Below are 15,637 nucleotides of genomic sequence, written 5' to 3'. Positions count from 1 at the left end.
GTCGCGTCACAATAATGCAAAAGTGAGCGCTGGATGCTTCCATACAAAACGACGAAAGTATCTGTTCTTGAAGGGTTGAAGGGTCGAGCAAAATCCACCGGTCAGTGCACGGACCTGCACACTTGACACGTGAGAAAGAGAATCTAAAAATCCTAAGTTTTTCCAATATTTGGAAAATTTAACCACCTCTCGAATATCGTCGCGAAACGTTTCAAAACATAAATTCGATTACAGCAATATAATTTCCGGAGCGAATTTTAATAATTGCAACGCGATGATAACGAATTTGATGTTCGTCATTTCAATAATAATTGGTAGAGTCATTGTTGTTTCAACGAGTCGGGATTTGGGGATTTCTGAAGGTTATTTTTTCGATGGAATGTTGTCGTCGATTAATGTAGAGTCTGATTTTTTGATAGAATCGTTTTTCTTTATTATCGTGTGCCACTCGAATAATTCGCGACTCACTTATTCACAGCCTTAACTTAATCGTTACACTTTCGTAGCATTTTTCATTTTGAAATATATTTAAATAGAAATCTGGATCCCGCAGAGTTGATCATATGCTCTTATTTACAAAATGCCCATCACGAAGAAATTCTTCTGTCAGTTACAGCCCTTTTTCCTCGTTCATATCTCTCTCTCTCCCTTGCTCTCATTCTTTCAAAAAAGCTCACTATTTTCATTCGTTTTTCATCAGCGTCGTTCGTAAAAGAAATAAATGTTTGAGCAAAGATCGGCACTTTTAATAATTCGTGCACGTATAAATCCATGTAAATGTCAAGAAACTTGCGATTTAGTTCCAAAGTACAAATTAAGTCGATTATTTCGTTGGACGTCATCTTAGTTTTTATTGCTCGCGTTACTTTTTTTCCCCCACTCATTCCGAAGTTACTAGGAGCGAGTTGTCGAATTGACCTGGTTCGTTGTGTCTCGATGAAGGATAAGCAATGAATAAGAAAACATCGAGAATGCTCATAACGAACGTAAAATACTAGAAAAAACTTTTCAGTTTCAATCTACGACAAATCAATAGTTCGAATCAATTTGAACTGGATCTCCAGCTACGAATATTGACATAAATATCTCTGATTGAAATTTTAAATGAAAAAAAAAATAAACCATCACGAATCATCATGAATCGAATGCAAAAATAATCATTTTTCTTGATCTTTCAAACGGTACGATAATAAAAATGCAACTCGATCGATTACTTCTCGAGATAAAAACAATCGTTTGTCTCCGAAGAGACGAGCCTCTCAGCCAGGACGATATTTCTTGAAACTTCTTCTTACAAGAGAATACGTCACTAATCCGAGATAAAAATGTCTTCCGAGCCTACTCGGAAATAAGGAAGACTACGAATGGAATTTCGTTATAGTTTCTACACGCGTTGCAACCTAACGATCGATCGTAATAGTGAGTCCGCTAATGCTATAATTAGTGTATAAATTTGATGTGTACTCGTAAATGAATTGAGCCACGCTGACTAGAATGAGATTCCGATGAGAAAATCAGACGAAATAAACGTGCTAGGTTAAAATAAAAATATCATTGAAGATAAAAAATCTAAACACCATTTACACTCACGATATCGTATATAAATACGTGTACATTCAGAGTATCGAAAATAATGAAAACTAGAGTATTTCCTTTGATGCCGCGGCCTCGGTGCTTTATCGCGATTTCTTTTCTCCGTAAATAAGCAAATGATTTGCAACCTGCGCATTCACTCTCGTTAGATAATCATCTCGTTTTCGCGGTTTTCATTTCGCTGATTCTCATCGTGCTCGCGACAGTAACAACACATCGAAGAACACTCGTCCGTGCTTTCGGTCACATAGGTCAAATAAGTGTCGACGCTTCTCGTATCGAGGGAGGGCAGCGACCAGGACAACGAGACGGAATCCGGGTCCGGATAACTGGGTGTCCAGTTGTTCGTCGCTCTCAGTGGACTCTGCTCGTAACTCGATATTTCCTGAGACTTTTTCACCACCCTACTCCGAGTCGAGAGCTTCTTTATCGCCTGAAATAAAAGAAAAAATGCTCCAATAATTGATTTGCTAAACAAGAAAAAAAGTTTTCGCTCAAAATGAGCGGAACGAAGAGGGAGCGCTGACGATGAATCTTCGTTCGAGTCTGTCAAACGAAACCGGAAAGTAATAACGAGCTCAAAGAACGTAAAACTCGTGATTCGTAATTCTTCACAGATACTTCATTGCCCTGGAAGTCCATAATGAAAATGCTGCCATACGAGCCACGAGATGTTTCCAAAGTAAAAAAATAATGAAAGACCGTGCGTACCTTCAGTATTCGCCTGCCAGACTTGGTCAGCACTTCCCTGAACATTTTTCCCCCGTGGTGGCAAAGGGATTGAGGAAAGAAACCGAGAAATTTCGAGGGCACCGCGTCTCCGAATAATTCGAGGTTGTTCCGAAGCGGAGTTCGAACGAGGGACCAATTTTTTCCGGCGTTTCGAGAACCGCGTGGAAAAAGTTGATGAAACGGTGTGCTCGCGGTGAGGTTCTGGTTCGCGATAATCGCAGGGAGCTCGTCGCGTACTTGGGAAATCGATTCGAGGTCGTCGTTGTCGACTACGTCGACGGTGAGTCGTGGAAAACCGTCGCGCTTTTTCCCTTTTTTCCACGCTCTCCCCCTCGCCCCTTTTCTACGTCTCGTCAAATTTCGTCTTGCGCGTTGCCGTTTCGCTCTCCACTTCGACGTTGCTTCCTCCGAAGCAGACGATGTTCGACCCGCAATGTCTCGACTCGCAATGCTGCCAGCACGTCTGGTGCACCCCCTATTTATAACTTCTCCCACCCCCGCGCTATCCTGGCTTATCAAAAGGCACCAAGGGAGGTCGTAGTACTAGTCGATACAGTTATAAAGCCCCGGCAACCCTTGGAGAAAAGGGCGGAGGGGGGGGGGGGTGGGGGCTGTGTAGTCGACCCAACACACACTGCGTACACATACGGGCGATTCATGCAAAACAACATCAATCGCTATAGAAACTTTTCCCTCGGTTGTAGTCAAAAGCAGAGTAAACGAGCCGCCGTTTTTCTCGACAAACTTTGCAACGCGACTGATCATTGAATGATTTTTCATGGTTTTTTTTATTATAGAAAACAAATGAATTTCCGGCTCGAATCGTTGGCTCGCGATGCAGCGGAACGTTCCCGTATATTGCATGCAACTTTCGCACCGAGTTCCTCGAGTCCAGAACCGATGTCTGTGTCGTTGCCTTGGCTAAATTTTGTTCCCGATGTCCAGAAGAGAACTGCACGTGAAATCGAAGAAATTGCGATCCCGAGAGTTCCGAATTATTGCGAAAAGCATCCGTGACCAAACATCGGTCTCGGGCACAATGGGCAGAATAACAACCGTCCTCTTTACGTCCCTACTCAAAAACAACTCCGCTTCTAAAATCTTCACTCCGAAATTCATAACAACTCTACGTCCACTCATGTTGTATAATCCACGATTTCGATATCTCTACTCACGATGAGACATGATCTGAAATCATCATGAGTAGAGATATTGGGGATTGAGGAGGGTGGATCGCGACGATACAATGTTGCCATGCTAAACCATGTTAAATACATTAAGGAGTTTCGGTACAGGCAATACAATGTTGCCATGCTAAACCATGCTAAAAACATAAAGAAATTCAAAAAGTTTAGAATTTTATAAAATTTGGTGAACATATTCTTTAGTGCCAAATTTGGCAATACAAATTTTTTAAGATTTTTCTTCTACACAGTTATCGAGCAATTGATCACTAAAGTTCACGTGTATAAGCATAGCGTTTTCATATATATAGGTATACATTCCGGGCATAAGAAATCTGCTTTAATGCGTAATTACTGGATAACTAAGTAGAAGAAAATTTTGAAAAAAATTGTGTTTTTGCACTTGATGTTGAACAACATTATCACCAAGTTTGATCAGTTTCTTAATATTTAGACTTTTGTACCGAAACGCCTTAAATATTTCAAAATGATAAGAATTTTATAAAATTTGGTAAACGTATTCTTTAAAAGGATATAAAAAAATATCAATCTTTTTAGATTTTTCTACCACATAGCTCTCGAGTATTTGAACACTAAAGTTCACGTGTATAAGCATAGAGTTTACATATATACGGTTGTACATCTCGTGCATAAGAACTTCGATTGGACGCTCAATTATTCGATAACCGTGTGGTAAAAAAATTAAAAAAAAATTGTATTTGTATGCTTGATGCCAAAGAGTGTTATCACCAAATTTTATAAAATTCTCATTATTTTGATTTCGTGATCCATCCTCCTTAAACACGTATTTAGAAGAGAACTGTTCTTGAATACATTCACCGAGAGTATAATTGTTGACTTGCTGCAACATAACTCGACTCTTAAAAATTAACTCGATAACATTTCCACTCTAAAGATATTTATTTTATGCATGAATAACGTCTCTACTCTTTAACACGTCTAGACGGATATCAGAGATTATTATTAATGACAAAATAGGAGACATTGCATTGTGTTGGTTTTGCAAATTTGAGAGCAGGGCTGTTTGGAGCAGCGTTGTTTTTAAGCAGAGCCGTAAAGAGGACGGTTGTTACTCTGCCGCCCAATGAGCATGGAACGCCTCGTGCACGATGATTTATATATTCAGTGGCAGACGAGAAGACACTCCACGGTAGACTAGGGGAGGCGATCCGGTCCAAGATCTGTGCGAGTCCGAGGCTCGATGAAATGAGTTGTATCTGCGATTGAAAGAAAAAAACAATCTTTTCATGAGTGCAAGATCGCTTGAGCGTGGATTTTGTAAATGGACTGGAGAGGAATATCTGTGCGACGATTCGTCGCTTTTCGAGCCTATTATTTCTATCTGCATCATCCAAAGCCCAAATATTTTCGATAAATTGATTATATTAAATAGCGCGTTGTATAATTAGAGAAAAAAAAGGAATGAAGTGGAGGAAAATCGAGGAGGAAAGGGCAGTGAAAATAATCGCGATAATAAAACGAACAATCGAGGAAAATGAATGATTTCGATCCGCAGCCAGTGAGTGTGTCGAGCTTTCATTTCATCTCCATTGTCGGACGGCGTGCACTCGATCATTTTTAATTAACCATAGTGGTAGAAAGTTTACATCGAAATTGCCACAATTCCATTATTTCCATTAGCTCCATGAAAAGTTTCGCGAGGCAGAGGCATATTCATATGTGCGCATGGGTTCATGGTGAAGTGGAACATTATTTCGCCTCCCCTTCGCCCTGATTCTCCGCGTCCAGGGGTCGATTTAATATTTCTGAGTGAATTTACTACAACTTATAGTCCATTCTAACATACGACAATACAAAACGAATTGCTGTCTGTAAATGCGATCTGGACGAGCGCACAAAGACGCTCGTGTGTGAGGGAGCTCTGCAAATGTGTCGAGCCCCTCACGCGAGTCGCGTGTCGAGGTGAAAGATGAATAAGTGACAGGGTGAACTGTCGCGAATTGTCCCACACTCCACGCCGCCGCAGCATCGCTTTAATATCCTCTCTAGCAATAACAATAATAATACTAATAATAATCGCTTATAATAATACGCATCAGAGACACAAGTACTTTCCCAAGCTCTCTTGTTCCTCCGGGACTTGGAGACAGTCCTCAACCACAGGAACGGCTTCATTTTTGTGTCGATTCAATCGCGACGTTGTACCGAAGTTAGTTCAACTTGGTCGAAACACATTGTTATTGCATTGTGAGTAACCTGACAGCAAACACGCGGTCACTTTCTGCATGTGTTTGGACGATTTTAATTCGTGTCGTTGATTCATAGGTGAGCGTTTCACCGCAGGAGAACTTCAGAACTTTTGATAGTAGTGAGACGATTCTGAAGGACTCTGCCCTTTTTTAGCATACCCCCCCTTAATGGGTCTCCAGGGAATACTCCAATCTCTTGTTTCGTCGATGAAACACGTTCATACGTTGGGAGGAAATCGGGATTGAATTGGGAAACGGAGTCGATTCGATCCAGTACCATCCAATTGATCGTTTTTTTCCAATAACTGGGACCAGTTATTTCCAGGGAGAAAACACATTGTGCAACAGTCAGTGGATAATCGAGAATACGAGGGGAAAACGAGGCTGTAATTCGTGAGAATTATGCAGCGAATGCAACACTGCTCGCGGCGAACGAGGGTCGCGCTTCTAATCGAACGCCCGTTACTCATTGATTTATTAGCGCTCTGGGACTGCAGGTTATTCGGAAAGTGTATGCATGGAGTCTCGACAAAAAGAATCATCGGTTTTTCGACAGGAAACCACCCTGCCATCATCGTCTTTGCTGTTTTGATATTCAACGCCAAATTTAATCAAACCAGCTCAGGCGCGCGCGTTCTAGTCGAGTTTTCTAGACAAATATATAATCACGTTTGTCAAATTGTTAAGAAATAAAAATTCAGTCGAACTTACACCAGGTGATTTTTATAAGAATCCTCGTGGAATTTCAATCAATAAATGCTGCTTTTTAATGTATTTTTATTATCGTTTAACGAAGTTTCTGACGAAACAATTTAAATAAATTAAGTCATAGATTGCATCCAACTGATTGTACATCAAATAAGCTCTCGAATGAAATGGAAGTTTATGATCGTATGAGGGAACCATTAGAAACAATTTTCTAATGAATACATACCATGAAAATTATAATTAATATGTGGTTGTTTTAATATTGAAAAACTATTTTATTCCCGTTAGCTGTACTTTTCGGGCACTTTAAGGAAGTTGAGGCATTAGAATGAAAATGATGTCACCGCTTTCAAACCTATTGCATCTTATAAAGTGAAGTGTAAAAAAAAATCAGTTAAATTTTCAGACAGTTTAGGAGCGTCGTTGCTGAGAAAAATCAATAACAATTTCGGCCAAATAACACGTAATCTTATGGAAGTCAAGACACATTCAGTGATATCTCCGTTAAAAATGATGCTAAAAATATGAAATTTTTTGGGTAACATGAGCAAGGCTTGCCGAATAATGTCAATTCTTTTCAGATTTATTAGGAGATTTGCTGAGATTATATTAATAATAATCTGTTTTCCCTGCAGTTTTTTGAGGCTAGGATCGTCACTGTTCGTGTTTTCGACTGAGCTTTCACCAGTTTTTCGTCTTTTTTTCCCCAACTTTTCTTTAAAGTGTATGCAACATTGCCAAACTGTAAACTGGCCTAACTTTTGAAAGGTACAGGTCATCACTTTTGGGTAAAAAAATGACTGTACAGCCTCAACTTCCTTAAAAGACGAAAAATAATTTCATTACGATGACTAAATGTTGGTTTTTTCCCACGTGTCTGTCATTTTCGAATAAGCGTATGGAATTTTACAGGTTATTAAGGATCACACATTTTTCAATGTGTCTATGTTTATCCAGAATTTTCGAATCACCAATTAATAAAATTCCAATCGAATCCAGTGAAAAGTTGGGGACTGAGATTCTATGTTTAAAGTACTTTTTAAACAACATTAACCAATAAAATAACCTTTCGTATCGATATGTAAGAGTATAAGGATCAAATGAAATGAATGTTTACAAATCATGCTGACTTTAATGATAATGAACCGTCACTTGTGACCTTCAGTGTAGAATTGATATATTATTTAAATATTCTGTAGGCATCAACGCGTTATCGTCTAAAAAGTTAATTCCATGCCGAAGAAATAATAAAAATCATTTTAATAAGAACGTCATTGACAAGTTTGGTGTTGAGATTACCTAAAAGTTTAAATCTGAAATAATATTTTCACCGAGAATAAAACAAACGACTCCGTAATTGCCCTTCGACTACGGGGATTCTGTGCCGTCGCTTTCTTACACAATTTAATGTGATATCGGCCAGCCAAATTCGATTTCGCAAAATTCTTCTCTTCAAGTCGTATTTGAAGTTAATGGAAACAAGCTCCCCTCACTTTCAATTTTTTACGAACTTGCATATTTGTTTCTAAGTTGGAATCGTGGTTAGGGAAGCTGTGGTTGGTTACAATTCCAAGCATAAAAATTATAATTCGACCAGATATATTTTCAGTTACTATGCCGTCATTAGTACACATGTGATCATCAAAAGTCCAAAGCTATATGTAAATAACAGCATATTCAAATTATATTCATATACGACAAAATAAAACTCGCAAAATTCGATATTGCGCACACGGATGTTTTTAGTCAGGAGACCTTTTGCTCGTTTTCGAGAACGAAGGCTCGGGAACTGGAGGGAGGAATCAAACCGGTTACTTTTCCATTTTCTTCAACGTTTCTATTGAGTTATTTTTCACTTTTTTGAAGTCGAATACAAACACTGATATTACAATCGTTCGAGCAAGGAATGGGATTCGAATTAAAGAAACTTCCGCGTCCAATTCGCGCCTCCATTACGTGCTCTCCAAAACTGTTACAAACTCAGAGAATCGTCAAATGCGGTTTTACAGAAATATTGAAATTAAATCAGCAGATTTGATGGCTTTCAGTGTCGATTCTGGTCCCGGCGATTCCAATGATTTTCGATTTCCTCAGCCAAGCGTACATTTTGGTTCATCGCACGTCTAGCCGCTTCTCGGGCCTCGGCCCTTTGTCTTGTCGGTTCGTTAGTTTGTCTCGCAACATTAAGATTCCTTGTGGCCTGCTGTCCTATCGCTCCTTTTTCGGGAGGAGTCATCATTCTTTCTCTCTTCACCCTGTTGTTGTTCTCGCCGCAATTGACCATTTCAGTATATGGATCATAGAGTGGCTTCGACTCCTCGAGGGTGCTCTGAGCGTAGACCTCATTGCTTTCCTGAAAAAGTTGTTCGGAGAATCGAAACATAAAGAGAGAATCGTAAGCGAATGTATCGTCATTCAAATCGTTTTGTCTTGGATTCCCACCTGATTTTGACCCACGACTTTGACTGACTCGACCACCGGGGACGCTTCTCTTCCATCGGGCTGCGAGGAAAAAAGTTTAAGTTTCGATCGATCGGAGAGAGATTAAAATATGGAAAGATTTTGCGCACTTACTTCGGTTCCTCGCACATACGCGTTCGCTGCGGCAGCGAATCCAAAAATCAAGAGCAAAATCGCCAGGCAATGACTCTTCTCCATCGTAGCTGTCGGCGAAAAACGGATTCTTCAAGTCACTCGGTATTTTGGGTGAGTTCTGTCGAATATACGAGAGCCCGGTGCTTTTATATACCGACTGGAAGCGTTAAGATTTTATATAACTGGTGTTAAATACGCAATCATCAACCTGGTCAGAATGCTCCTTCTGCATCATTGACATCACACAGTTTACTGAGAAAAAAATATGAATTTCTGGAAACTTTTATATACTAGTAATTAAGCTCTTGTCTCTCACTCCACACCGCTTTTTATCGGGGACTTCGAGCATTCGATTAAGGTGATCTATCAGTTGCGTCAATGCGAGAGAGATGGCTCCAAAATGACGTTGTACGGTTTACTCGACAGCCTTGATTTTTTGAGAAAAATACAAGCTACGCCTTGTTCTTTGATAAAAAGTGAATAGCGTGTAACTTCTCTTTTCTTTCGAATACTAAGCTACTCGGAATAAACCGTGCAGCAGGATTATTCTTACACTGAGAAAAAAATGTATTGATTCAATAGAAATTGATGCTATTGGAAGAGTTTTCTTCGTTCGCAACTGCAATGTTTTCGAAGAGAATGAATCTGTAGTTTGAGCTAAAACAATTTGGTCATTCAATCATTTTCAATCTTGTAATGATTAAATATTTCATTGGCACTCCGTAATGCCACATTTCGTTGTTGCAATGACTTTTTTCTCTCAGTATGTATCGGCTGATAGATCACCTTAAAATAGGAACATTCGGTTTGAGGAACTGGAAAATCCGTGTTTAATTCAACCGGAATGAATTAATGAATGAAATCCGCAGCTGTTGAATTTTTGTTGCACAGAAAATCTGCTGGATCGTGAAAAGAAAAACAGCTGTGCACACAGTAATTTGAGCGTCTATGCCCGATGATTATTCCACTCGTTATGTCAAACCATTCGAATTTACATATCTGAACAGTCCGATTTTTGAATCGTCTCGATTACGAATTCTTAACAAAAAGATCATCTTCGCAAAATTCATCGTTTCATTGATATCGCAAAGAGTCCTCTTTCAACGTTTCGCAGTAATCAAGATTCTTTATTTTTTTTATACATAGGGATAAAAGAATTCAAAACTGTCATTCTTTGCACGAAGAGTCGCGAAAGTGGCTCGACGCGAAGTACTAAAATAACTGAATACTTTTGGTTCGTTAAAATCGATTCTTACAGGAAAATGTCTCTCGTTTTTTTTTCTTTTTTTTTTATTCATTTATTTTTCATTAAGGTTAATGGGTGACGGCTACGTGATTTTTGCAACAACTATATTTTTTGAAAATTTCACAAGACGAAACTTCCTTGAAAACAATAATTTTATTATTTTAGAAATATAATTGGTAAAGAGCCAACATTTTTATACAATTTTATTATTAAAAAAACGTTTGTAGAATTCATTTTGACTAGCGTGGTGCAGCAGCTGCCGCTGCTGTTGATGTCACGCTGTCAGTTTTATTTACAAATTTTATAGGTTATGAAGTGAGTTTACTGTCCAAAGTAGTATTGAAGTGGAGAAAAATGAAAAAATGAACGATGAAAAAGTTTACCGGGATAAAAATCGTCGTTTTGTAAAAATTTACAAACAAAACGTGGCGAACCTAACGAACGACGAAATATGACCAAAAGGTCGAACTGACTTGACATGCGAACGTATATTGAATGCAGCGTTGTCAAACGTTACTGATCCATTTGTCGTGTAATCCGAATGATTTCTTATCAAATATTTTTTCATATTTCAGCCGATTTTCAATGGTAAAGTTTAAAAACTAAAATACTCATGTATTCTTGAATCTCCACGAAAAACAACGATCGATTTTTTTTTTGCGAAATCTTGGATATAACTAACGAAAAAATTCAATAACTTTCAATGTGTGTACGGCTTTCATATGCCGGAGTGATAAGTGTCAGAGAAAAGTCGATATTCAATAATTCATTTGCTGCTAAATCATATCATTTATCATTTTCATTAGCGACGTCAAATATTTTTCGAATAAACCAGCTGTCATTACATCGTATTCTGTTTTTCGATTGTTGCCATTGCGCGTGGATCGATGAATTCGATACTTTTTTTTTTCTCTTTATTAATTTCTTTGTCGAAAAATGATAGGTTTCCTTAAGGTATTCCTTTCGTATGAGCATATTTTTTGGTGGCGCAGATTGGGGCGCTCAAAAATTGCCTAACCTTTGAGAAGTCCGGTTATATTGAAAAAGCTTCTGTTTTTGTCCCATTTTTCCAACTTCTATCGTTAACGTCTCTTTTAAGGATTCGGTAACCCTTTATTTTTATCGTCACATTGGATTCCTTACATTTTTTTTTCTATCTGTGAGACAGTTTGTAGCAGGAATTTAGAATTATTTAATATATGAAGTATTAAATGTAAATGTGGTGACGATGGAATCTTCATAAATTCTCGTATAAATTTTACGATTTTTCAAGTTTTCATTCTTTATTAAATGTTCGATAACCTGACCTTAAATTGCTCATCTAATCTATTCGCATGCACTTTTACTTTACTGTAATTTAAAATCAGTTATTTGTATTCCTCTCGGGTTCGTGAGAGGAATACCTTAAATTTTCCCAACGATTCCGTGAAGAGTTTGGACACAAACTTTAATGTCCGGAGTGTCCAAGAGTCTCAACTGATTTTGGGTATTAGATGGGACTGTAGAAAAGGAATGGACGCAGTAAAATATGAAACCAATAATTCATGATTATCCGTCTCGTTGGTTGAAGCCTCAAGTTTCTCTCAGACTTATACTTTTGTGCAGGTTTCAAATATTGAAAATTTTGATGTTTTTTAATTTATTGATTTTTGATTTATTGATACTATTATTGATATTATGATAATATTATTGAAGTACACGTCGTAAAGAGACTTGAATTTAAATGATGATGACGAACGCGATCGCTAAAGTTATCTATAACGCCAGGTTATTCTAGCAAAATGAAGAGCAAATTTTCGGGAAAATGTGTCAATTGAATCGGGAACATTAGACGACAATTTGAGCTTTGTAATGGACTTGAATTTTTCAACCGTTTTGACACATATGTCGACGAAATAATGCCAACATTTTCTACGGTCACCATTAGTGTTTTGCAGATTTCAATCTATAGATTATTATTAAGGAGTTTCGGTACAGAAGTCTATATATTAAGAAATTGATCAAATTTGGTGATAATGTTCTTCAACATCAAGTGCGAAAACACACATTTTTTCAAAATTTTCTTCTACTTAGTTATCGAGTAATTACTCATTAAAGCAGATTTCTTACGCCCGGAATGTATGGAAACGCTATGCTTATACACGTGAACTTTAGTGATCAATTACTCGATAACGGTGTAGAAGAAAAATCTTAAAAAATTTGTATTCCCAAATTTGGCACTAAAGAATATGTTCATCAAATTTTATAAAATTCTGAACTTTTTGAAGTTTTTTGTGTTTTTAGCATGGTTTAGCACGGTAACATTGTATCGCCTGTACCGAAACTCCTTTGCAAATTTTTTGCAAAGTAGAAAAATCGATTTCAAGCACACGAAGGAATACGAGGGAGAGGAGTCGAAGGGACGAGAGAAGTATTTTGGACGAAGGTTGGACAATAACAAAAAAGACAAAAAGAATCATTTTTGTTGCTAAAACAATCGAATCTCTTTAATAATTTCAGGCTGAAGAAAAATTTCCTCAGTACATCAGAAAGTCAACGTTCACCAACAGCTTATTTAAAACGAAGATTTTTGCGGACAGCAGTTACAACATTTCTGTAATCGCTGCTTCGAGGTTGCGAGTTCGGGAGGTTTTTATTCTCGAATTAAACTGGTTGATCCCTCATAATGCGCCAAACCGTCGCTTACGCTGTTTAAAAATATATGAAATTTTCAATATTTTTCTGATACCACGACATATGAAATTGACAAACTTTAGGCGTACGAACCTCTGCGGAGTGTCGGGCAAGCCTTCCCGGTCATGAGATCTAACGAAGTCTCGAAATTGGTCCCTTTGCTCTCGATGTCGTTCCAGTTCTCTTTGCCTTGGAGCGTGAGCTTTGTCTTGTCTGTGGTTCAAGTGCAAAATCTCTTTCTCGCTCAGACATTTTCACCGACGAATCGCCATAAGCATCAGGTTTCGCATCTTTACTTATTCTTCCGTCTTTTTTTTTCCAATGTAATTCCAAATCCGAATAATCGTTTTGTGTATTGCGAATATACGTGGGTCGGATCGAAAAAGCATTTAACTAAATAAAAAGAGTGATTGAATTATCGAATTTCATAGAAAGGAGAGAGACACATGTTCCGTCAATTATTGTTCTGCTCAAAAAATCATCGGGTTCGGTTGGAATGGTCGGAGGGATTGGAACGACCTTACACGATTTGACAATCTCGAACGTACGATCGACTCTAACGACTCTTAATTTATTTATTTTTTCAACCCTCATTTCCTGATGAATTGCGGGATAACTCACTTCTTCGTATTCAAAATCCCGATGAAACTCGAGCCCTGGGAACGTATCTGCAAACTGGAAAAACGACTTGGATGTAGGATGATGAGTTTTTCTGCGAGATAATTAAAGAGAATAATTCCCATTGGCGAAATAAAAACCAGGTATACAATCTCACATGTTCGCTGCACAAAGTGTCATAGTTTTCGTTGAAATGGAATCGAAAATTTCTCGCATTATGTAGGGGAGACCAAACGGGAAACCCGAAAAATTCGGGATATTTTTTTGACTTTTTTTCAGCTTTCATATTGTCCCGAAATGAACAAAAAACATCTTTTTTTCCAGAACATGTTTTTTTTTTTTAATGTTGGATAAAAAAAAAACATTCATTTTTTCAAAATTTTTTTCAAAAATTCTCTTTTTTATATAATTTTCAAAATGAAACAGTATTTGTACGGAAATTTATGTATTTTCATTACTGTCCACGAAAGTAATCGCAGATTTTTTTACCGAAGATTTTTAATTCCGAAAATTCAACATTAATTACCGGTTTCCATTGTTCTAATGCTTATTTTGACCTCTCAATTTTTTTCCTCTAATCACATAAATTTCGTGGTTCCATGTAAATAGGAGTATTCATATTGACATTTCAAAAGTGTAGGAAAGATCAATGAAGTTCAATATAAATCCATTCGTTCCATAAAATTCCAGACTTACTTTGTTCAGTTGAGGGTAAGAATAACCCTCGATGATCCCGAAAATGGTTAATAAAGTTGCGACGTAGTTAAGTCTCCACATAATTGACGCGTTCATTAAAAAGCAAGTCAGTGCTGAACGCTCGATATCTGATCACTGGATGATATCGGTGATAACTGCTAAGAGCTGGTAGAAAAAATCAAGAGACACGGTAGCGGCAGGAGAGTGTAAAGCCGGCCATACACGCTACGGTACACCTGACAGGTTTGCCTGTGCAGTTGTGCCTTGTGCCTGTACAGGTAAACCTGACGTCGTAGCGTGTACGGGGCACCGAAAGACATCCACACAAGCTCAGGCAGCGCGAGCCCTGCCGCACTCTTATATAAGCGAATATATCGATTTATGACGTCATAACGTTTTTCGAACCGTTCTCACGGACAAACCATTGCAGTTAAAAATCTGATAATCGGTGATGATTTTTTTTCGATTTTTCTCTTTCAATTGATCCCTGTTGCAAGTAAATCCGTTCATTCGACCCCGAGCGGGAGAGACTGGCTTAAATATTTCGATGCAACAAGACGCATTTTGAAAGGAAGGCATTTTAGCTTTACTTCGGTGTATTCGAAAAGTCTCTATGACTTTTATTACGGGTACTACGTCGTTTCGAAGAACATTGCATGATATTTTGGTTCGTTTGATTTCTTTTTCAACTGGGCCGCAGGTTCAGATAAAACATTTTGTCCCCTCAATTTTCCGATATATTTTTATTTTTATTTATTTTTCAGCGGAACCTCGAGTACATTGATCGTGGTAACTGCAGTAAAACAATGGGGTTTTTTGAAAAATTTGGAGAGAAACATTTTTTACTTCTTCAATTCCAACACATTCAAATTTTACCAGATTTTTTGCAAATTTTTGTCAACCAAAAATTTCTACTTTGAACGTTGATAAATTGATCTGGGATTTTCGAGAACTATGGAGCCGTGTTAGAATATACAGAGTGAAAAACGTTTCATTTTTACATTCGATTTTTTTTTCATTATTAACCGCTTGACTGATAAGGTTTTTTTTGGTTTCCGTGCCAAAACTGGTACGAAAACTAAAAACTACTTGTCTACATATTCATATACTGGTTCATTACAAGTATTTTGTATCCCATTCGTTGATGTATTTGTCAGATTATCCATTTCTTTTATTCATAAAACCATGCTTTCTCCACATTCTATTCGTTTGTTGATTCAATAATTTAATCCATTCGCCTGATAATGATTCTTACAATTTGTACCATTTTAATAAAAATCTTCATGGAATTCGGTTGAGCGAAAATACGGTTGGATTCAACTCGATTTTTCGTCGCAATGACAAATTATTGAGTTTATTAT

At 37.7% G+C, this 15,637-nt stretch overlaps 1 protein-coding gene and 1 long non-coding RNA gene across 2 annotated transcripts; both read right to left on the bottom strand.

Annotated features, from left to right (window-relative positions):
* Positions 1 to 408: 408 nt before the first annotated feature.
* LOC122415626 (uncharacterized) lies at positions 409 to 2,768 on the bottom strand. Its single transcript, XM_043427911.1, has 2 exons — positions 2,305 to 2,768; positions 409 to 2,026 (listed from the first exon to the last, which is right to left on the bottom strand). The coding sequence occupies exons 1-2, from the start codon at positions 2,347 to 2,349 to the stop codon at positions 1,739 to 1,741; spliced, it is 333 nt and encodes a 110-aa protein (XP_043283846.1). The 5' UTR covers positions 2,350 to 2,768; the 3' UTR covers positions 409 to 1,738.
* Positions 2,769 to 12,761: 9,993 nt separating this feature from the next.
* Positions 12,762 to 14,415, bottom strand: LOC122416090 (uncharacterized). Its single transcript, XR_006262057.1, has 4 exons — positions 14,277 to 14,415; positions 13,584 to 13,637; positions 13,056 to 13,355; positions 12,762 to 12,976 (listed from the first exon to the last, which is right to left on the bottom strand). It is a non-coding gene; the product is annotated as an uncharacterized lncRNA (long non-coding RNA).
* Between the last annotated feature and the right edge of the window lie 1,222 nt (positions 14,416 to 15,637).

Source organism: Venturia canescens, chromosome 9 (assembly GCF_019457755.1).
Source record: "Venturia canescens isolate UGA chromosome 9, ASM1945775v1, whole genome shotgun sequence".
Lineage (NCBI taxonomy): Eukaryota > Metazoa > Arthropoda > Insecta > Hymenoptera > Ichneumonidae > Venturia > Venturia canescens.
The sequence above is the reverse complement of the archived record's forward strand: the minus strand, read 5'-3'. Positions and strand labels throughout refer to the sequence as shown.